Source organism: Trichechus manatus, unplaced genomic scaffold, assembly GCF_000243295.1.
Source record: "Trichechus manatus latirostris isolate Lorelei unplaced genomic scaffold, TriManLat1.0 scaffold00097, whole genome shotgun sequence".
Lineage (NCBI taxonomy): Eukaryota > Metazoa > Chordata > Mammalia > Sirenia > Trichechidae > Trichechus > Trichechus manatus.
The window spans coordinates 5790763-5813847 of record NW_004444033.1 but is presented as its reverse complement, the minus strand read 5'-3'; the positions used below and the strand labels follow the sequence as shown (position 1 = coordinate 5813847).

Genomic DNA, 23085 nt, shown 5'->3' with positions numbered 1-23085 from the left:
CACAGGCAAGTAAAACCTATCCAGAATGAAAGAGTGAAAAAAAAGAATGTTAGAAAATACAGAAAAAAGCATAAGAGATATATAGGACATGACAAAAGGTATAATATACATTTCACTGGAGTCACAGAGGGAATGAGAAAAAGAATGGGGCAGAAACAATATTTGAAGAAATGTCAAAATATTTCCAGAACTGATGAAAGACTTGTGCCACAGATTCACAAGATACCAGGAACCCAAACAAGGTAAATATACAGAAAATAGTTCTTAGGTATATCATTGAAAAGCTGCTGAAAAACAAAGATAAAATCTTAAAGGCAGTTGAACAAGAAAATCACATTATCTTCAAAGAAGTAACCGTAAGCCTGACAACTGATTCCTCAACAAAAGCTACAGAAGCCAGAAGACAATGGACTATTATCTTTAAAGTGCTTTAAGAAAATAACTGACATTAACATAAAATTCTATAGCCAGTTAAAATATCCTTCAAATGTGAAAAATAAAGATATTTCAGACAAACAAAAACTGAGAGAATTCAGCACCAGTAAACACACGCTAAGAGAAATACTAAAGAGAGTTCTTCATTAGAGGAAAACTAATCCCAGATGGAAACATGAAAATGTAAAAAGAAATGAACGATGGAAAGGGTAAATCTAAATAAATATTAACGTGTAAAATAAAGGCTGCATGGTTTAAATGAATGTAGAATTAAAATGCATGGCAATGACAACACAAAATGCAGGAGGGTAGTTAAGTGTTAGTGAAGTGTTATAGGGTTCTATCACTGCCTGCAATATGGTTAAAAAAAAATACTAAGGTATATTAGACTCTCCAATGCGTCTTGTCAGTTTGTTGTACTGTGGTGGCTTACATGTAGCTGTGATGCTAGAAGTTTTGCCACAGGTATTTCAGATACCATAGGGCTACCCATGGTGGACAGGTTTCATCAGAACTTCCAGACTAAGACAGACTAGGAGGAAGAACCTGGCCGTCTACTTCTAAAAAAACTGGTCAGTGAAAACCTTATGCATAGCTGTGGAACACTGTCGGAAATAGTGTCAGAAGATAAGCCCCTCAGGTATGAAATCGCCCCCCCCAAAAAAACCAAACCCATTGCCGTTGAGTCAATTCCGACTCATAGCGACCGAACAGGACAGAGTAGAACTGCCCCATAAAGTTTCCAAAAAGCACCTGGTGGATTCGAACTGCCAACCTCTTGGTTAGCAGCCATAGCACTTAACCACTGCACCAGCAGGTTTGAAGGCGCTCCAGATATGACTGGGGAAGAGCTGTCTCCTGAAAGTAGAGTCAATTTTAATGATGTGGATGGAGTTAAGCTTTTGGGACATTCATTTGCTGATGTAGCACGACTCAAAATGAGAAGAAACAGCTGCAAACATCCACTAATAATCAGAACATGGAATGTACAAAGTATGAATCTAGGAAAATTGGAACTCATCAAAAATGAAATGGAAGGCATAAACATCGATATCCTAGGCATTAGTGAGCTAAAACGGACATGTGTTAGCTATTTTAAACTGGATAATCATATGGTCTACTAAGCCGGAAATGACAAACTAAAGAGCAGTGGTGTCACATTCGTTGTCAAAAAGAACCTTTCAAGAGCTATCCTGAGGTACAGCAATGTCAGTGACAGTATAACATTCATACGCCAAATCTAAGGAAGACCAGTTAATACGACTATTATTGAAATTTACATACCAACCACTAAGGCCAAATATGAGTGAACTGAAGGTTTTTTTACCAACTTCAGCAGTCTGAAATTGATCAAACATGCAATCAAGATGTATTGATAATTACTGATGATTGGAATACAAAACTTGGAAACAAAAACAAGGGTCAGTAGTTAGAAAATATGGCCTTGGTGATAGAAATGATGCTGGAGAGATCACTATGACAGAATTTTGCAAGACCAGAGATTTACTCATTGCAAATACCTTTTTTCGACAACATAAACGGCAACTATACACATGGACCTCGCCAGATGGAATACACAGGAATCAAACTGACTACGTCTGTGGAAAGAGATGATGGAAAAGCTCAATATCATCAGTCAGAGCAAGGCCAGGACCAACTGCAGAACAAACCATCAACTGCTCATATGCAAGTTCAAGTTGAAGCTGAAGAAAATTAGAGCAAGTCTATGAGAGCCAAAATACGACCCTGAGTACATCCCACCTGAATTTAAAGACCATCTCAAGAACAGATTTGATGCACTGAACACTAATGACCGAAGACCAGACGAGTTGTGGAATGACATCAAGGACAAGCAAAAGGTCGTTAAAAAGACAGGAAAGAAAGAAAAGACCAAAATGGATGTCAGGAGAGGCTCTGAAACTTGCTCTCGAACATAGAGTAGCTAAAGCAAAAGGAAGAAATGATAAAGTAAAAGAGCTAAACAAGATTTTAAGAGGCAGCTCAAGAAGACAAAGTAAAGTATAATAATGAAATGTGCAAAGACCCGGAGTTAGAAAACCAAAAGGAAAGAACATGCTTGGCATTTCTCAAGCTAAAAGAACCGAATTAAAAATTCAAGCCTCGAGTTGCAGTGTTGAAGGATTCTACAAGGAAAATATTGAACAACGCAGGAAGCATCAAAAGCTGATGGAAGGAATACACAGAGTCTCTGTAGCAAAAAGAATTGGTTGACGTTAAACCATTTCAGGAGGTAGCATATCATCAAGAACCAATGGTAGTGAACGAAGAAGTCCAAGCTGCACTGAAGGGAATGGCGAAAAACAAAGCTCCAGGAATTGATGGAATAGCAACTGAGATGTTTCAACACATGGATTCAGCGCTGGAGGTGCTCACTCATCTATGTCAAGAAATTTGGAAGGCAGCTACCTAGCCAATCGACCGGAAGAGATCCACATTTGTGCCCATTCCAAAGAAAGGTGATCCAACAGAATGCAGAAATTATTGAACAATATCATTAATTACAGAGAGAAGTAAAATTTTGCTGACGATCACTCAAAAGCAGTTGCATCAACAACCGACAAAAGCAGTACATCAACAGGGAACTGCCAGAAATTCAAGCTGGATTCAGAAAACCACATGGAATGAGGAACATCACTGCTTATGTCACATGAATCTTGGCTGATAGCAAAGTGGATCATAACAAATTATGGATAACATTGTGAAGAATGGGAATTCCAGAACATGGTAATTGTGCCCATGAGGAATCTGTACAAAGACCAAGAGGCAGTTGTTCAAACAGAACAAGAGGATACTTAAAAAAAAAAAAAATTCCATAGCCGTCGAGTTGAATCTGACTCATAGTGAACCTATAGGACAGAGTAGACCCTCCCCATAAGGTTCCCAAGGAGCACCTGGTGGATTCGAACTGCTGACTTTTTGGTTAGTAGCCGAACTGTTAACCACTATGCCACCAGGGGATACCGAGTAGTTTAAAATCAGGAATGGTGTGCGTCAGGGTTGTATTCTTTCACTATACTTATTCAGTCTGTATGCTGAGCAAATAATCTGAGAAGCTGGACTATATGAAGAAGAATGTGACATCAGGATTGAAGGAAGACTTATTAACAACCTGCACTATGCAGATGACACAACCTTGTTTGCTGAAGGTAAAGAGGACTTAAAGCACTTACTGATGAAAATCAAAGACTACAGCCTTCAGTATGGATTACATCTCAACATAAAGAAAACAAAAATCCTCACAACTGGACCAACAAGTGACATCACGATAAATGGAGAAAATATTGAAGTTGTCACGGATTTCATTTTACTTGGATCCACAATCAACGCCTGTGGAAGCAGCAAGCAGTCAAGAAATCAAACGACATGTTGCACTGGGCAAATCTGCTGCAAAAGACCTCTTTAAAGTGTTAAAAAGCAAAGATGTAACTTTGCGGACTAAGGTACGCCTGACCCAAGCCATGGTATTTTCAATTGCCTCCTATGCATGTGAAAGCTGGGCAATGAATAAGGAAGACCGAAGAATTGATGTCTTTGAATTATTGTGTTGGTGAAGAACATTGAATATATCATGGACTGCCAGAAGAACGAACAAATCTGTCTTGGAAGAAGTATAGCCAGAATGCTCCTTAGAAGTGAGGATGGCGAGACTTCCTCTCACATACTTTGGACACGTTATCAGGAGGGAGCAGTCCCTGGAGAAGGAGCTCATGCTTGGTAAAGTAGAAAACTCACTGCCATCGAGTTGATTCTGACTCATAGCGACCCTACAGGACAGAGTAGAACTACCCCATAGAGTTCCCAAGAAGCGGCTGGTGGATTCGAACTGCCAACCTTTTGGTTAGCAGTTGAGCTCTTAACCACTTTGCTCCCAGGGCTCCTGGTAAAGTAGTGGGTCAGGGAAAAAGAAGAAGACCCCTCAACGAGAGGGACTGACACAGTGGCTGCAACAATGAGCTCAAGCATAACAACAATTGTGAGAATGGTGCAGGACTAGGCAGTGTTCGGTTCTTTCGTACATTGCTATGAGCTGGAACGGACTCAACGGCGCCTAACGGCAACAATAATATATTAGACTGTGATTACCACAAGGGTGCTTAATCTAGGGTAACTACCCAAAGAATAGGAAAAGAATGTATGGCTAACAAGTTAATAGAAGGGAAAAAACGGAATATTATTAAAAACACTTGATTAAGAGAAGACAAGAATGGAGAGAAAATAAACACAGAACGAGTAGGAAAAATAGAAAACACAGAACAAAATGGTAGATATAGATCTAAATTTATCAATAATTACTATGAAATGTTAATGAACTAAATACTTCAAATAAAAACCAAAGATTTTCAGCTTTAATTAAAAACAAACAAAAAATCTGTATGTTGTATACAAGAGATGGACCTTAAATATAAAGATACAGGAACATTAAAAGGAAAAGGAAAAGTAAAGTTATACCATGTAAACACTGGCCAAAACAAAGCTAGTGTAGCTATGCCAAGTAAATTATAAGGCAAGTAGCAAGCATTACTAGAGATGAAAAGGGACATGTCCTAATGATAAAAGGGCCAATTTGCTTGTAAGATGTAGCAATTCTAAATGTGTATGCACCTAGACCATGACTTCAAAATACATAAAGCAAAGCTTGACAGAACTAAAAGGAGAAATATACAAGTCCATAGTCATAGTGGGAGACTTTTAATACTTAACCTTAACACAACCTCTCTCTATAATGGATAGAAAAAAAGTAGAGAAAAAATTCACTAAGGATGTAGAAGATTTACACAACACAATCCAAACTTAACCTCATTAACATGGAACATTCACTAAAATGCTAAGCCATAAAGCAAGTCTCACCAACAGTTTTAAAACAGAGTATATTCTCTACTCATAGTGGAATTAAGAAATCAATAGCAAAAAGATTAACTAGACAATCCCTCAAATGTTCAGAAGTTAAGCAATACACTTCTAAATAACCCAGAGTTTAAAGAATACATCACAATGAAATTTAGAAGATATTTTTAATTGAATGATAATGAACATATATGACATACCAACACTCGTGGGGTACAGTTAAAACTGTGCTCAGAGTGAAATTGACGGTCTTATACGCATTAGGAGCCCTGGTGGTGTAACGGTTACAGTGCTTGGCTGCTAACCAAAAGGTGGGCGGCTTGAACCCACCAACCACTCTGCAGAATGATGTGGCAGTCTGCTTCCATAAAGATTTATAGCCTTGGAAACCCTCTGGGGTCGCTATAAGTCGGAACCAACTTGACAGCGGCAGGTTTGGTTTCAGGTTTTATATGCATATATTTAAACTAAACACAGCCTAATTTTCCAATTCCCATTATTATATCCTGCCAATTCAGGATATAAGTTAGAGTATTTCACTCTACTTAGCTGCCATTCAATGACATTTTTAAGGACAGATTTATATTGGACTACTTAAATTATTACTATATGAAGACTATAGATGACTATAGTTTCTTTCTCATTCCACATATTTTTTAAATGTGGATGAATCTTAATGGATAGCATTTATTTCAGTATAAGCAAAAACCCACTAAATAAATGGTCTCCTTCTATATTTATATTATTTATATATATAGGAGCCTAGAGAATGTTACTTGGACTTCATGGAGTTTTCAAACAAACAAAAAACCTTTCTGGAAGGACAAGATCTTCTCAAAGCGCAAAATGTTAAAAGATATTACTTTTTTTTAAAAAAAAGCCCCTAAATTAACAGAGTCTTACACTGTTGTACTTCTCGGGGTCTTATCTTACTAAAGAACCCCTTAATGAGCAACAATCTCAGGAACTAGTCTTTCACAGAGTATGCTTTGAGAAACCCTGTGGTTAAAAACATCAGTATCAACTATCCTAAGATTTAACCTATAAAGACTTAGCAATTTAATAAATTCTCTGCTCATAAGTTATCATAGATTTTGACAACTGATACTATAAATAATCAGAGAAAAAATTCATTCTTTTTATGGAAATTAAAATGTCCATATAACATATATCTCTAAAATTAAAATCTAGATAATCTCTCATATTTCCAAAGATGATTTCTGAATGACATACAAAACAAAGTCAGATTGCCACAAACAGCTGAAATGTATCTTATCTACATGTAAATCATCATGAAGTCCCTGTATCCTGCCCAAAAATCATTTACGAAAAACTCAGTATATTTAACTAAAACCAAAACCTGTTGCTGTTTAGTTGGTTCCGACTCATAGTGACCCTATAGGGCAGAGGAGAACTGCTCCACATGGTTTCCAAGGAGCGCCTGGTGGATTCGAACTGCCAATCTTTCAGTTAGCAGCCGTAGCTCTTAACCACTACGCTACCAGGGTTTCCATATTCAACTAAAAGTTAATGCAAATAATAGAGCCATTTGCCCACCTGCCTCCCAAAATTTATGTAATATAAAACCTCCCAGCGTTTGATCAAGATAAAAAGTAATTCTACATAAGAGGAAACTGATGCTCTGAGAAGAATCTTAACCTGCCAAAAGTCACAAAACTAGTAACAGATTCCACTCTAGAAGCCAGCTCTGCAGGCTCAAACTCTAGTCTCCAGTTCATCTCATGACACTTTTCCTCCATTCGAGGTATCTTTATTTTTTCAAAGTTCTAAGACCCCCCCAGACTGAAAACACCAGGACTTTCAGTGGCCAGTAAGGTCCCAAGCAATGTCAAATTCTAATCTCAGTTTTAGGGAAAGGAGTGCATGATAGTCTACAGTCTCCAGGGAGGTGAATGCCTCCAAACTAGTGTTTGACAACCTGTGGGTTGCAGGAGTGCATGGCATTCTTGTAATGAGTTCTCAAATCAATATGTACAACAATCATTGTCTGTAGACCAAATACATAATTATCCCAAATGTGTTCTATTTTTCATATGCATATTATTAATAAAATAAAATTCAATTAAAAGTTAAAATAAAGGGAGGGGGTAGGAAGGAAGAGAAAACATTGGGAGCAATGTCACTTTTCAAGTATGTAAACATTCTTTAGACATCTCTAAAGACCTGTCTCTGACCAAGACCACATTCTTAATCTCAAATGACTAAGGACAACACCAAAATAAACCAGAGTATATGAAAACAGAAACTCTCCTACACAGATGTAGGAAAATAAACATCGAGGAACTCATCATGAACGAGTTCAAAAATTTTTCTGTAAGGCAAACTATCTTATTACTCCTAATGGCCTAAAAACAGCACAAACAAACCAAAATCAGAAAGTCTAAATGTCCCATAACAGGGGGCCAATTAAATAAGGTGCCATAACATCATTACATGGAATATAACATGTCTATAACAACAATGCAGAAGAATACTTACTAACAAGGGAAAGCGTTTATTACATACTAAGGAGAAAAAAGAGAATACAGAACAGCAAAGAGAGGACAATACGATTTGATGAAAAATACATATTGGCACAGAAAAAGATCTGGGGTGACGTATGCCAAAAGGATAATTAGTTATTTCTGGGTGGTGGGATTAAAGGTAATTTTTACCTTGTTTCTGTGTGTCTGTATTTTGAAAATATTCCATAATAAACTGAGAGTATATTTTTTTGCAATTAGAAATAATTGAATAAATATAGATATTCTTTTTTAAACGTTAAGTTTTAAAATTAATTTTTAAAATAGATTCCTGGGTCCCTAGGTGGCACGGTCTGCTCTCGGCTACCAACCTAAACGTTGGCAGTTAGAATCCACCCTTGCAGCACCTACAAAGAAAGACCTAGCGATCTGCTTCTTAAGGATTACAGTCGAGAAAACCCTATGGAGCAGTTTTATTTTGTAACACAGGGAGTCACCATGAGTTAAATCAACTCCATGGCAACTGGTTTTGTTTTGTTTTTGGAAAGAGATTCACCCACCCTTAGTTGTCAAACTGTATCACTCCTGCTGTGCACCATGAATCATATGTTCACACAAAGTATGATTTTGTTTAATTGTAAGTAATAAAGACTTAATAGAAAAAAAGGTAAAACACACTTGAAAATTTTATGAAATTTTACTTTCTAAATTATTTGTTATTCAATAATATATAAACAAGATAAGAATCATCCATATCAATGAAATTACCTAACGTGTAAAAAACACTTTCAGAGGTACTCCCAGTTTTCATATTAATACATTAAGACCCTAAATGCCAAAATAAAATATATCTAAATATCTTTCCCTCTCTCATTGTTCTTTCTATAATACATTTTATCGATGCTCCCAATTAGGCATATCTTATAGTCATATAAAATACTGAACTAACTTTTGCAGCAGAAGACAGAGGCCCAAAATTATAATCCTATCTCCTACACTTCAACTCTCAGACACCGGGCAAGTTATTTTAACTCTCTGAACCTCAGTTTCCCCAGCTGTAAAATAGAATGATAATATTTATTTCACAGAGTGCTTGTGAAGACTAAATGAAAGAACACATGCTAAGTGCTCACCACAGTGCCTAAAGAATCGAAGATACTAAATAAGCTGTGGTATTTACCAGAGCGCAATAGTTTTCAAGTCAGAGACCCTGCCAAGCCTCCTGAAAACTATACGACCTGCGGCAAGTTACTTAACCTGTACGGACCTCTGTTTCCTCATTTGCAAAATAAATATTACACCTATCTTACAGGTTTGTGCTAAGGATTAAATAAAGTTATCTACAAAAATCATCCTGCATACAGTAGGTACTCCAAATTATACCTATTAACATCATTAGCTACAGCAATAATCATCTGAGTACACGGATTTGCAGTTTACAGAATATTTTTACATATAAGAGTGCATGTAATTCTATGAATTAATCATCATTTAAATCATTTCTCTTAATTCCCAAATTAGGTGTAAATTTCAGAAAAAAACACAAACTTTTTAAGCACACTGAAAATTAAAAGGCCACTTTGGAAGTTTCAAAGTAAACATGAGTTACCTACATCTGCTTTAACATATTTAAGGTTCAAAATAAACCTAAAAGGTTTAGAGGGAAAAGGTCTGTTCTGCCTTTGAGGAAAAAAGTTTCTAAGTCGTTGGGAAGAAAATAGAGATCTGAATTTTTCTTTATATATATATATGACTTGCCATCCCTTTACACAACTAACATATTTTAAGTGCCCTGAATACAAGAACTCTCTTCAAATCTCTGAATTTCTCTAATGTACTTCTGTGCAAAAGCAGTAAAACACTATAGTTAAGACCATGGACTGTGAGCCAGACTGCCTGGATTCAAATCCTGGCGCCATCTACCTGTGACCCTACCAAAAAAACCCAAACCCATTACCATTGAGTCAATGCCGACTCACAGTGACCCTATAAGACAAAGTAGAACTGCCCCATTGGGTTTCCAAGGCTGTAAATCTTTACCAAAGCAAACTGCCACATCTTTCTCCCACGAAGCGACTGGTGAGTATGAACCACTAACCTTTTGATTAGCAGCTGAGCACTTTAACCTCTGTGCCACCAGGGCTCCTTTGTATGACTTAGGCTTTCATTAAAGTTAACCTCTCTGTGCCTCTTCCCACATCTGGACAATGGATATTCCTCACAGAATGGCTGTGAGGATTAAATGAGTTAATACATTTAAGGGGCTTAGAATAGAGCCTAGCATATGGAAGGCATATTTTAAGTGTTACCACTGTTGTTACTGTTTTACTATTACCCCTTTGAAATAGCTAGATTTGTGCCTTGTAATTAATAAATATTTGATACTTTGTAGGAAATTTCAACAAGTGGTTTATTTAAAATTAGACCTGTTAAGGAAGTGCCTTAACATGACTGCACTGCCAGTAAAACACAACAACTGCTGAAAGAGAGGATTTTATATAACAAGGAAAGGCAGTTCCTTTTTACATGTCCTGTCATACAGAGTTAGAATCCTTACTTGCTATTAGAAGTTCAGGACCAAAAGAGTTTTACAAATTAGGCATGGGACACACCAGTTCAGCCGACACAACACTCTCAAATTCAACCTCCATAATATTCAACTATATTCCTTCAAATAAACAAGTTCAGACTGCTCTTCTACTGTAATTGTTTAGTTCTTTAAAAAAAGCTATAGTACATATGTCACCAGAATGTCATGAAGATTAAATAAATACTGTAAGTGAAAGTGTTCAAAAGTTAAATATGTGTTAAATACTATTTTTGGAAGTATTTGAGAAAATTCTAACAATGGAGCTCTGAGAGATTAAGTGATCTCCCCAATTTCAACCAGTTGCCTTCTAATTCCAAAATTAGTGTTCTGTCCACTTTAAATCAGATAACAAGCTACAAGTCAAAGTAAAGTTGCTATCCCACTAAATCATTTCCTGCTTGAACGATACTCTTCCTTTTACACTCATAACTCAGCTGGTCTCTTCCCTACTCAAAGGTTAAGGAGTGAAATCCTGGAAACAGCCTAACTCCAGACAAGAAAAATGTCTCTACAGTTATCAGATCAAACAACGCCACCCCAATTCCCAACTACCTGTGATCTTAACCTGGGTATAGAAAAACTGAATATTTTCCAATTCAAGAACATGTTAGCCCAGAAACTCAGACATCAAGTACCTAGGGCCACATTACAAATCAAACTGAGGGCTAGAATATTTACCTGGCTCACCCTCAAACTAAAAGTTCCAGCATCAATCAGGGACATTGCCAGACAGCAGCCATCAATAGGCCAGACAGGCCAGACCAGACCACAGGTCACCTGGCAACCTTTACCTGAATCAGATCCTACCAAAAGCCTGCCTGCCAAACCTTGACCTAGTGAACAGGACAATGGACTGGCAGTCAAGAGTCAGATTCTTCTAGTCACAGCTCCATTTTGAGACTTTTGACTGACTTGTCTAGAGAAATCAAATTTGGGGAAATGTGAAGACTTTTTGTAACATAGGTAAAAAACTTCTAGGAGTAGCCTTCACAATTTAGTCACTTTATGTGTTTAGTAACTAGAAAATATATATAATTTGTTTTGTTCATAACTCATAAAATCACTTCGAAGGAGAGTGTTGACACACAATGGGGTTGGCAACCAATATCACAAAATAATATGTGTATTAGTTGTTTATTAAAAAACTAATTTGCTCTGTAAACTTTCACCTACAGCACAACTTTAAAAAAAAAAAAAATCACTTTGAGATTTGAGAGATGATGGTCCAGGGGAAAACTAAGCAGCTTTTCTTCAGGGTCTGCATAGATCTTAAAACTTCAGTAGGCCAGTTTCTCCATCTGTACAGAAAGTTGGAGTTACATCTGCTCCTTCCTTCAAAGATAAGCTAAATAAAATGCACTATGTGAACATACTTTCAGGATTTCAGAAGAAAGTTGCTACAGATAAACATATGGTAATAATGACGTGGAACTCTTTCTAGCACCTAATCAGGGATGCGTACCAAGCCAGTGCTGAAGGTCAAATTCATTAAAGGCAAGATTTTCTGTCCATTAAGTCTGCTTCTCTAGAGATTTACAGCTTTGGAAACCCTATGGGGTTGCTATGAGTCGGAATCGACTCGACAGCAGGTTTTTGGTTCTCTGTCTATACCTGAGTTTCTGGGATAGGAAAGTGGTCTGTGTCTATATAAATCTATATGCTGATGAGCGTCATATAATGAGGCTGTATGATATTCCTCCTTCCCTATCTTTTTCAAACCTCCAGCCAGAAAAAGATATCCTGCGCAAATCCTACTTCTCTCCACTTGCCAGGCTTCCGATGGCTTCCACAACTTTACAGCCTCCCGTGACTTTTGCCACTCCACTAGAGTTCATCACTTTTCATGACCCCCCCCCCGAGGAACAGTCACTCCTCCTCTCTGCTTTACACTTGGTCCCGGCGACGCTCGATGCACCGTGACCCGTGGCCGGGCACCTCGAACGACCTCAGACATCTTCACCAGCTTGCCCGCCGTCCCGACCCCGAAAGCTCCGACTCCTGCCCCACTTCCCCAAGCCTCCCGCGCCCAAGTCCTCCTCAACCCCCAAATCCCGGGCGAGCAGCAAAGCCGGGCTCCCGGTCCTCCTACGCACGCTCCAGTCCCGCCACCCACCTCACCCCCTGGCCCTTGATGGCGCTCTCCGGACCCTAAGCCCTCCCTGAGGCGGGAGCAGCCAACGCTCTCGGTGACTGGACTGAGACTCCGGAGGCCGCGCGTCCCCTCACCAGGCCCCGCCTGGGCCTCTCGGCTCGGTAGCCCTCCATTGCATCCCTGTCCAGCCGTGCTCTAGCCAAAGAGTAGGGCAGCGCGAGCTCCGGGCCCGGCACTCACTCGGGAAGATAGGTGGAGGAGAAAGAGCTCCACTTGTGTAGGGCGTAGGGCAGAAGCCGGCACTCGGGAGCCGCAGAAACAGCCCCTCCAGCCGCCATCTTGTCAGCACCGTAGCGGCCGCCACCGACCGCCTGCCGCGCCGGGAGGAGGGGAGGGGGCGTGGCCTGCCCTTAAAGGGGCCGCGGCCCACCCTACCGGGCCCGCTTCCTTCCTCGCGATGTTGCCTCCGGACCGGTGGTCGCGGGCGCTAAGGCGCGCGGTGCCGACCACAGCCGTACTCTTAGGTTCCCTCAGCTGAACCCTTTCTGTTCACTACGTGACGACTGACCGAAACTGGGACCGAGGTGGGAGGCCTTCAAGGGCTTTTCTGTGGGGCTTGGAGGGGGAGTGGCGCAAAGGACTTTTCTTTCAAACAGAGGTAAGGAAAAAGCCACGAATATTTAAAAAAGAAGTAAATTGTAGTTATGGGGTAGGAAGGGAAAATGGAAGACGAACTTGGAAAGGGGACGCCTTCGCGACTTTGGAAACCACTGCTCTCCTGGTTTAGAAATCCTTTCAGAAAACAGCACTGAAGGGAATAGGAGTGGAATGGCCTTTCCTTCAGCAATTGTCCTGGTTTTAAGCACTTCTCCCTCTTTTCCAGAGCTGGAGACAGGCAAACGAAATGCGTATGTGTCCTCTTACCCTGTCCTGGTTGCAGCTGTGGTGCCCTTCGTTGCAAACATTTGTTGTGAGCCCTCTGGTACCCATCTAACAGGATCGGTTTGCTCAGTATTGCATTCACCCACAGACCAGAAACTTCCTTGCAGACTTGGGAGGCTATGTGTCATCAGTTTTCCAATTGGTAAATCATCCCACCTTTAACTGTGACAGAAATTTAGCCCAAAAGTTCAGAGAGAGAAAGAGAAAGATGTTCAAAAAAAAAAAAGGACCATTCTTTCTTCTTGGAATACCAGCCATATGAGTATCACGCCAACTTCTTAACTGAAAAGGAGCACTTGGACTAAATATCTGGCAGCTTTAGATTATGCTCCCATTAGGTTCCTGCTGGTCAGGGTTATGCATATTTATTCATTGGCTTAGCCACTGCAATTACCAAAGGTCATGGCACTCATTGTCTAAGAAACTTGACTCTTAAAAGCCCTGCCTGTGTCATCATTGCCACCTGACAGATGGGAAAACAAGCAAAGAGTTTCTCAGTGCATGACCAAGTGAGTCAGAACACCTCATAATTGTATTATTTTCTGGTTATAATCATTAACCTGCCCTCACTCCTTCAAATCCTTTCCCAACTTCCTGTTTCAATGGTGGGAAAACTTAGTAGTGGCCTCCACTAGGATATCAGCTCAAGAATGCCAGATAGAAAGGACATTCTATTTAAAATTGCGTGTGCTTTGTGAGATGCAGCATGTTGTCTGGTCTAGGGGAGTTTCCATGTTGGAAAAGTATATATTTCTTGAGGGAGTGCTATAACCTAGGTGACTTGAGTTGGGGGAACTGCCAAAGACAAAGCTCAAAAGGTGGAAATTGGAGGGAGGCAGTGGGAGAGGGCCAGAGAAGAATAGTAACAGAGATGATAGTAGTTATCTTTGGGGAGAAAGTGGTACTTTAAAGGGAAGAAGATTAAGATGGTGACTCAGTTCAATTAGTTTGGGGCCCAAATTTTTTTTTAAGTTTAAATTTATTTAAACATAATAATGTTAATGAAAAGGAAATAATAATTCAAAGATCATTTCTATTACTACTGCTAGCACAATTTTCATTTCTGCACATTATTTCCTCATATATTACATTTATATTTTACATATAATAATAGCACTCATAAAACTTTTAAAATTTCTATTCCAGAATTTACTTAGTACTGACAGTGGCAATTCCCTATACACCTTTGTGCTCGTTTTGTTCCTTTCACGCTGTATTTTTGCTTTCCTTCTCCCATCTGCTCAGATACCCCTCACTTCCTCACCCTTACCCACCTCTATCCCCTTGCCAGATAACCCACATTAACAGCCTGGTGTATATCCTTCAGTATCTGTTCTAGGCTCATGTAACACACTTGTATGCGTGCACACACAGACACCCTTTTCTGTATTTTGTTTTGTTCACTTCCAGTACCTCATAGAAATCCTCATAGAAGTCCACCATTAAAAACCAAAGCCATTTTTTAATGGCTACATAATGTTGTTATGCATGAACTGTAGTTCATTCAGTCATTCCTTCTACTGATGCACGTACACTTTTTTTTCTTCTCCTTCTACAGTGTAGCAGAAAATTGTCTTGTGTATATTTTTCATTTCTTTGGAGTAAATATCAAGAGAGGGATTATGGGTCAAATATTTTAATAGGTATCATTGTCGTGTGCCATCAAGTCAATTCCAACTCACAGTGACCTTATATGACAGAGTAGATAGAACTGCCCTGTAGGGATTGGATTCATTCCTAAGCGGTAATACTTTTACGTTTTTTTTTTGGCTTTAACAAACAAATTTATTCTGTCACAATTTAGGAGGTTAGAAGTCCAAATTCAGGGCTCCAGCTCTAGAGGAAGGCTTTCTCTGTTGGCTCTGGGGGAAGGTCCTTGTCTCCTTTCAACATCTGTGGGTCCTGCATTCCTTGGAGATCTTCACGTGTCTTGGTATCAATCTTCCCCTGGGTTTAGGAGGTTCTCAGCACAGGGACCCGAGGTCCAAAGAATGCGCTCTGCTCCCAGCTCTTCCTTATCAGTGGTCGTGAGGTCCCTCCCCTCTGCTTGCTTCTCTCTCCTTTTATCTCTTACAAGATAAAAGGTGTGACTCAAGTAAGGGTGTGTCTTGAGTCACACCCTCTTGTAAGGCTGTGACTCAAGATACACCACACACTGATCCTACCTCATTAACATAGAGGTTAGGATTTACAACACATCACAAAAATGGAGGATAATTACATCAGATCACAAAATGGAGGGCAGCCACACAATACTGGGAGTCATAGCCTAGCCAAGTTGAAACGTATTTTGGGGGAACACAGTTCAATCCATGACATTTCACCCTTTGGTCCTCAAAATTCATGTCCTTACCACATGTAAAACACATTCACCCCATGGGGCCAAATTTTGCTAATTATATATCTTACCTTAATGTAAGTGAAATACTTGCTCTTTTCCAGACATAGAGTTATGGTTCCTGAGTGATCTTTTTAAAAAACACATAGAAACAGGTTCTTCCTAAGCTTAAAACCCTTCAGTGACCTCCTGTTGCCCTCTGGTAGTGTCTAAACTCCTTAACAGAGCCCTTCATCATCTGACTGTGATTACTTCTCCAGCCTTATCTCTCATTGCTTTCTCCTTTGCTCTCTTTACTTCAGCTACATTGAACTAGCATAATGAATTAGCTCATCATAGGTACTGTTTGGACTACTCACCTAAAGGTTGGCAGTTCAAACCCACCCCAGTGGACTGTGGAAGAAAGGCCTGGAAATCTGCTTATGTAAAGATTACAGCCAAGAAAACCCTATGGAGCACAGCTCTACTCTGTAACACATGCGGTCACCATGAGTTGGAATTAACTCAATGGCAATGGGTTTGTTTTAGTTTTTGGTTTAAGCATTGTGCTCTCTCTGGCCTCCAGGGCTTTGCCTATACTAAACCTGGAATATGCTTCTCCCATACTTCACCTGGCTAACTCCTGCATATTCTTTAGATTATTTTATTCTGGAAAATTGTTCCCCATCACCTATTTTGGGGTTAGGTGCCATTTTCTACAGTTGCCTTAGCACCCAGAGTCCCCCTCCTTATCTTAACAAACATCTTAATATATTTTAACTGCCTCTTTATCTCTTCCTAAACTATAAGTCTCATGAGGGCAGGAATTATCTTGTTTATAGTTGTATCCTCAGTCCTGTTCTAGTGTCTAGCATATAGTCAATGCTCCATAAATATTTATTGAAGAATCAATGAATTGTGCTAAAAGGAAACTTTTTAAATTAGAAATTTTGAGGTTGCAAAGGAAAAGGAATGCTAGAACTTCTCACACGGTAAGAATGTATGCCTGAGAATATAATGCCATGAGAATATAAAGACCCAAAATAGCATGGCTTTCCTGCAACACAGATTTTGCAAACGGTAAAATAACTTAGGGCATTTGTATGTTAACATAAATACAAATCGATATATTGTGATGCTGAACCCAGAAGCCTAAAGAAATTTCAAGTTTGCAGGAGGCTGCTAGTGGCTAGACCCTCAGATACTTTTACTCTCCTCTGTTTCGGAGCATTGCCTTTGGTGATGGGGGTTTATTTTAAGAACATACAGGGAAGGCCTGAAAACTGTCAGCAGCCATAAAGTCCCTTTAGTTCCCCATACATGAAAGATTGGGACATATTGACAGCCTTGTGGAAAACTGGACAATGGCTCATCATTTTTCAGGGATCAACAGCAGCTAGGGTGACACACCAGCTCTGGTGACCTGATCATTTTGTCATCCCTGGAGGGAGCTTGGAGCCCTGCTGGCATAATGGTTAAGAGCTCAGCTGCTAACCAAAAGCTTGGCAGTTCAAATCCACCAGCCACTCCTTAGAAACCCTATGGGGCAGTTCTACTCTGTCCTATAGGATTGCAGTGAAATGGAATCGACTCAACGGCAACCAGTTAGAGCCAATCACCTTTTACCCCCCATACATTCTCAGTATGCTTCTTATATTAAATACTTCCCAGAGAGAGTAATTGATTGTGTTTGGTTTCACTGTTGACTATCCTTTCGTTCATGAGAGATTTATTGAGAGGTGTCGTGGATTGAATTGTGTCCCCCCAAAATATCTGTTAACTTGGCTAGGTCATGATTCCCAGTATTGTATGATTGTCTACCATTTTTTCATCTGATGTGATTTCCCTGTGTGTTGTAAATTCTATAACTATGATGTAATAAGATGGATTAGTGGCAGTTACACTGTTGAGGTCTACGAGATTAGATAGTGTCTTAAGCCAATCTCTTTTGAGATATAAGAGAGAAGTGAACAGAGACACATGGGAACCTCGTACCACCAAGAAAGCAGTGCCAGGAGCAGAACGTGTTCTTTGGACCTGAGGTTCCTGCACTGAGATGCTCCCAGACCAAGGGAAGACCGATGCATCACAAGGACCTTTCTCCAGAGCTGACAGAGAGAGAAAGCCTTCCCCTGGAGCTGATGCCTTGAATTTGGACTTGTAGCCTACTAGACTGTGAGAAAATAAATTCCTCTTTGTTAATAGCCATCCACTTGTGGTATTTCTGTTATAGCAGCACTAGATGACTAAGACAGAAATTTGGTACTGAGAGTGGGGTGCTGTTCTAACAGATACCTAAAACGTGGAAGCGGTTTTAAAACTGTGAATGGATAGTGGAGTGGCAGCAGCAGAGGACCAGCAGCAGCAGAGAACCTGCAGCGGCAGAGAAGCAGAAGCAGCAGAGAACTAGCAGCAGCAGAACCAGGAGACCAGCACGACATGGTGCTGGAGCTAACCCACGGAGCGAGAGATTGCTGAGTGCCTGTGCGCTGGAGGCTTCCTGGCAGAGTGGGATGCCTCTGGGCACTTATTGGTGGAGCTAGGCTTGCCAACCCAAGGAGCAAGGGAGCTGAGTGTCTGTGCGCCGGAGGCTTCCTGGTGGAGTGGGGTGCCTCCGGGCACTTACCAGAGGAGCTACAGAGCTTTAGAACACTTGCCCCAGCAGGGCAGGTGCGGGCATGAGGCCTGAGGAGCTGAGAGGCCAAGAAACCAGGAAGCAGAAGCTGAAGAGACAAGGAACACAAGAAGCTGAGCTGCTTCAGTCTCAAAAGGTATGACCAGGAACTCTAGGGTTTCAGAGGGTGGAGCCATGGCCTTTGTTGTTTCTAAGGGTGGAGTAGCCACTCTGGACTAGGAGAATAGGGTGCCTAAAGCCAAGGGAGCAGAGTTGCAGTCCCACTGGGCCTGGAAGGCGGAGCTGAAGCCCAGGGCCAAAGGGCCTCCACTCTGAATCCAGACAGTGTGGCCAGTACCTAGAGTCTGGAGGGCAGGGCTATTGTGTGAATGGTCTCAGAAAACAGAGGATTATTTGCAAAGCCTTGAGGGCTAATGTAATGTGTTCTGCTGACTTGCTTGGTGCCTGTTATGCCTTCTTTCCCTCCAGTTTCTCCCATTTGTAATGGAAATGTCTAGCTTGTGCCTGCCTGTGGCACCATTGTACCTTTGGAAGGAAATAACTTGTATTCTGGATTTCATAGATGAAGAGAAATTTTTTGGATTTTGGACTTGGAGTTGATTTAAGACTTTTCCTATGATATGAAGGGGTGAATACGTTTTACATGTGGCAAGGGCATGAATTTTGGGGGGGGGCCAAAGGGTAGAATGTCATGGATTGAATCGTGTCCGCCCAAAATATCTGTCGACTTGGCTAGGTCATGATTCCTAGGATTGTATGATTGTCTACCATTTTATCATCTGGTGTGATTTCCCTGTGTGTGGTCATGATTCCTAGTATTGTATGATTGTCTACCATTTTATCATCTGATGTGATTTCCCTGTGTGTTGTAAATTCTATAACTATGATGTAATAAGATGGATTAGTGGCAGTTACACTGTTGAGGTCTACGAGATTAGATAGTGTCTTAAGCCAATCTCTTTTGAGATATAAGAGAGAAGCGAACAGAGACACATGGGAACCTCATACCACAAAGAAAGCAGTGCCGGGAGCAGAGTGTGTCCTTTGGACCTGAGGTTCCTGCGCTGAGATGCTCCCAGACGAAGGGAAGCCTGATGTATCACAAGGACCTTTCTCCAGAGCCAACAGAGAGAGAAAGCCTTCCCCTGGATCTGATGCCTTGAATTTGGACTTGTAGCCTACTAGACTGTGAGAAAATAAATTTTTCTTTGTTAAAAGCCATGCACTTGTGGTATTTCTGTTATAGCAGCGCTAGATGACTAAGACAAGAGGCTATGATGTTCCAGGCCCTGTCCTAGATGCTAGGGAGACAAGCCAGACTGGGGCCCTGCTTTTGTGGAGCTTACATTCTGTTGAGGCAACAGACAATAAACAAGTAAGTCAACTAGGTAATTTTAGGCTGTGATGAGTGCTAAGAAGAGACTAAACCAAGGTAATATTTAGATTGATCATAAAGGAAAGTCTCCCTAATAGGGTAATATTTGAGCCAATACCTGGATAATGAGAAAAAGCTAGCATGCAAAGGCTAGAAAAAACATTCTAGGCATAGAGAATAAGCAAGTGCAATGGGTCTGAGGCTGGAAAGAGGTTGGTGTGTACAAAGAAGAGAAAATGTGGCTGGAGCATGATAATGGAAGGGAAAGAATAGAGTCAGAACAAGTAGGGCCTTATCAGTCATGGTAAGAAAGTATGAAGGGGAGAAACATGATCTAGTTTACACTGCTAAAAGATCACTCTGACTGCAATACAGAAAATGGATTGGAGAGATGCAAGAGTCAAAGTAAGGAGACATAGCAGGAGGTTATTATAGTAGCCAAGCAGGAAATGGACTAGGATGGTAGCAGAGGAGATGGAGAGAAGTGGTTGAATTGAGACATATTTTGGAAGTACAGCCAACTAGACCTGTTGATAAGGGAGAGGAGAAGGAGGAAAAGGGAAGAATCAAGACTGACTCCTTGGGTTTGCACCACTGAGTGAATAGTGATACTTTTATTAAAAGGGGGAAATATGGGGCTGGAATAGGTTTGAGGTACATTCAAGGGTTCTGACTTGAATGTATTATATAGGAGATGCCTAACAGATATCCAAGTGGAAATGCCAAGTATGTAATATGGGGGCCCTATATTGGTCAGCTGGAGCCCTGGTTGTATAGTGGTTAGAGCTTGGCTGCTAACCAAAATGTTGGCAGTTCAAATCCACTAGCTGCTCCATGGAAACTGTATGGGGCAGTTCTACTCTGTCCTGTAGGGTCTCTATGAGTTGGAATTGACTCGACGGCAACAGATTTTTTTGGGTATATTGGTCAGAGTCTTATACCAAGCCACCTCACAGGCATTTGGCCTCCTTCATATCATCCCAGTCAACCAGATCAGTTGCCGTCTAGTCAGTTCCGACTCACGGCAACCCTAGCTGTGTCAGAGTAGACCTGTGCTCCATAGGGTTTTCAATGGTTGGCTTTTCAGAAGTAGATGAGTGCCTTCGGAGGTGCCTCTGGGTGGACTTGAACCTCTAACTCAGCAGAGTGTATTAACTCTGCACCACCCAGGGACTCCATCTACCCAATCAGTGGTTGCTTTTTTGCCTTTAGCATTGATTCCTGGGTCAATCAATTTTCTTTGAGGAGCAGAATCACTATAGCTCAAGATCTAGCAGCTCTAGATAGGAGAAAACATCTCTGGCAGCCTTCTTCAGATAGGAACAGAGAGGTACAAGAATAGTTTAGGGAAAAAAATCTTACAGTGTATGTGGAAGATCTTAGTTTCAATCCCATTTTGCTGTTTTTGTAGCTATGTGACCTTGGGAAAGTCACTTCTCTGAGCTTCATTTTCCACATCTCAAATGAATTGAATAATAGCTACCCCATCTACTCGTCAGGGGAGTTTTGAAGATGAAATGAAGGAAGAGAACAATTGTTGAGTGCCTAGCGTGTCTGCTGGAGTCCCTGGGTGGTGCAAATGGTTAATGCACTCAGCTTCTAACCCAAAGGTTGGAGGTTCGGGTCCACGTAGAGGCACCTCAGAAGAAAGATGTGGTGTGCTACTTCCCAAAACCAGCCATTGAAAACCCTGTGGAGCACAGTTCTACTCTCACAATACATGGAGTTGCCACAAGTCCGAATCAACCATGGCAGCTGGTTTGGTTTTTAGTTTAGCATGTCTGCTATGAGAGAACATAAGTTCTCGTTTATGTCCACAGCAACTCTGAGCAATAAATATTAGTCCCTTTTTTAAAAACAAGAAAATGAGGCTCAGAAAGGTTAAATAATTGTTTGCTATCTTCTGTTTGCCCCTCCAGATATGCAGGAGGGACGAGAGTGAGGTTGGGGTATTCATTCCCCTGATTCGATGCCTGTATGGTCACTATGGGCAGACTGGCCCTTTCCACCAAAGGTCACAACTCCTTTCAAGCGGCTTCTCCTCACAGCCCTCTCTGGTTCTGGTTCCAGTAACCACTCCCTCCCCTCACTCCTGTCTCCCTGTGGTTCCCCCACGCTCTTCTCACACCTTTATAAATATTCCCTTTATTAAACAATTCAAATTTCCCAGTTTGAGAGTGCCATCTGTTTCCAACTGGGCCCCTGCCTGATACAATAACTTTCTCCAAGGAGATACAGCTAGTGAGTGACGGAGCCAGAATCTCTTTGCCTCAGAAGCGCATGCTCATCTCCTTCTTATTATGGTAAACAAACTTGATCTTCTCAGATGAGTCAATATGTGGGAAGAGAACTTTAAAGTACTATTCAAATAGAAGATATTATCTAAGAATAATAATAACAAAAACAACAATAATAAAAAGTCCACTAAAACTAAAAAGCAAAACAAACAAAGCTGAGTTTATTTACTTACAGGAAAAGGAACACACCAGTTGGCTGAGGGGGAAAAGCTGGGTGCTTTTAAGTGTTTCCAGGGGTTTCATGCTTCGAATACCAACTGAGATGTTTTAACAAACAGACGCAATGCTGGAAGCAATCACGCTTCTATGCCAAGAAATTTGGAAGACAGCTGCCTAGGCAACTGACTGGAAGAGATCCATATTTGTGCCCATTCCAAAGAAAAGTGATCCAACAGAATGCAGAAATTATCGAACAGTATCATTAATAGCAAAATTTTGCTGAAGATCATTCAAAAGTGGTTGCAGTAGTACATTGACAGGGAACTGCCAGAAGTGTTTTATTGACTATGCAAAGGCATTTGACTGTGAGGATCATAACAAATTATGGATAACACTGTGAAGAATGGGAATTCCAGAAAACTTAATCACGCTCACGTGGAACCTGTACATAGACCAAGAGGCAGTTGTTTGAACAGAACAAGGGGATACTGCATGGTTTAAAATCAGGCAAGGTGTGTGTCAGAGTTGTATCCTTTCACTATACTTATTCAGTCTGTATGCTGAGAAAATAATCTGAGAAGACGGACTATATGAAGAAGAACGAGGCATCAGGATTGGAAGAAGACTCATTTAATAACCGGCGATATGCAGATAACACAACTTTGCTTGCTGAAAGTGAAGAGAACTTGAACCACTTACTGATGAAGATCAAAGACCATAGCCTTCAGTATGGATTAAATCTCAACATAAAGAAAACAAAAATCCTCACAACTGGACCAATAAACAACATCATGATAAACGGAGAAAATATTGAAGTTGTCAAGGATTTCATTTTACTTGGATCCACAATCAATGCCCATGGAAGCAGCAGTCAAGAAATCAAAGGACTCATTG

General features: G+C 40.6%; 1 protein-coding gene across 7 annotated transcripts in view; it reads right to left on the bottom strand.

The window, feature by feature from the left end:
- Window positions 1-23085, bottom strand: part of MKLN1 (muskelin 1) — a 343250-nt gene that overhangs the window by 143567 nt on the left and 176598 nt on the right. For 4 of the 7 annotated variants that reach the window (XM_004382684.2, XM_023737114.1, XM_012557371.2 and 1 more), the window contains exon 1: window positions 12707-12822. The exons of 2 other annotated variants lie outside the window; for them this stretch is intronic. In XM_004382684.2, the coding sequence (XP_004382741.1) occupies window positions 12707-12804 (98 nt within the window). In that variant the 5' untranslated portion in view covers window positions 12805-12822. Of the gene's footprint in view, window positions 1-12706; window positions 12823-23085 lie in introns of those variants that run through there. One more of the 7 variants, XM_023737116.1, reaches the window with a different exon arrangement.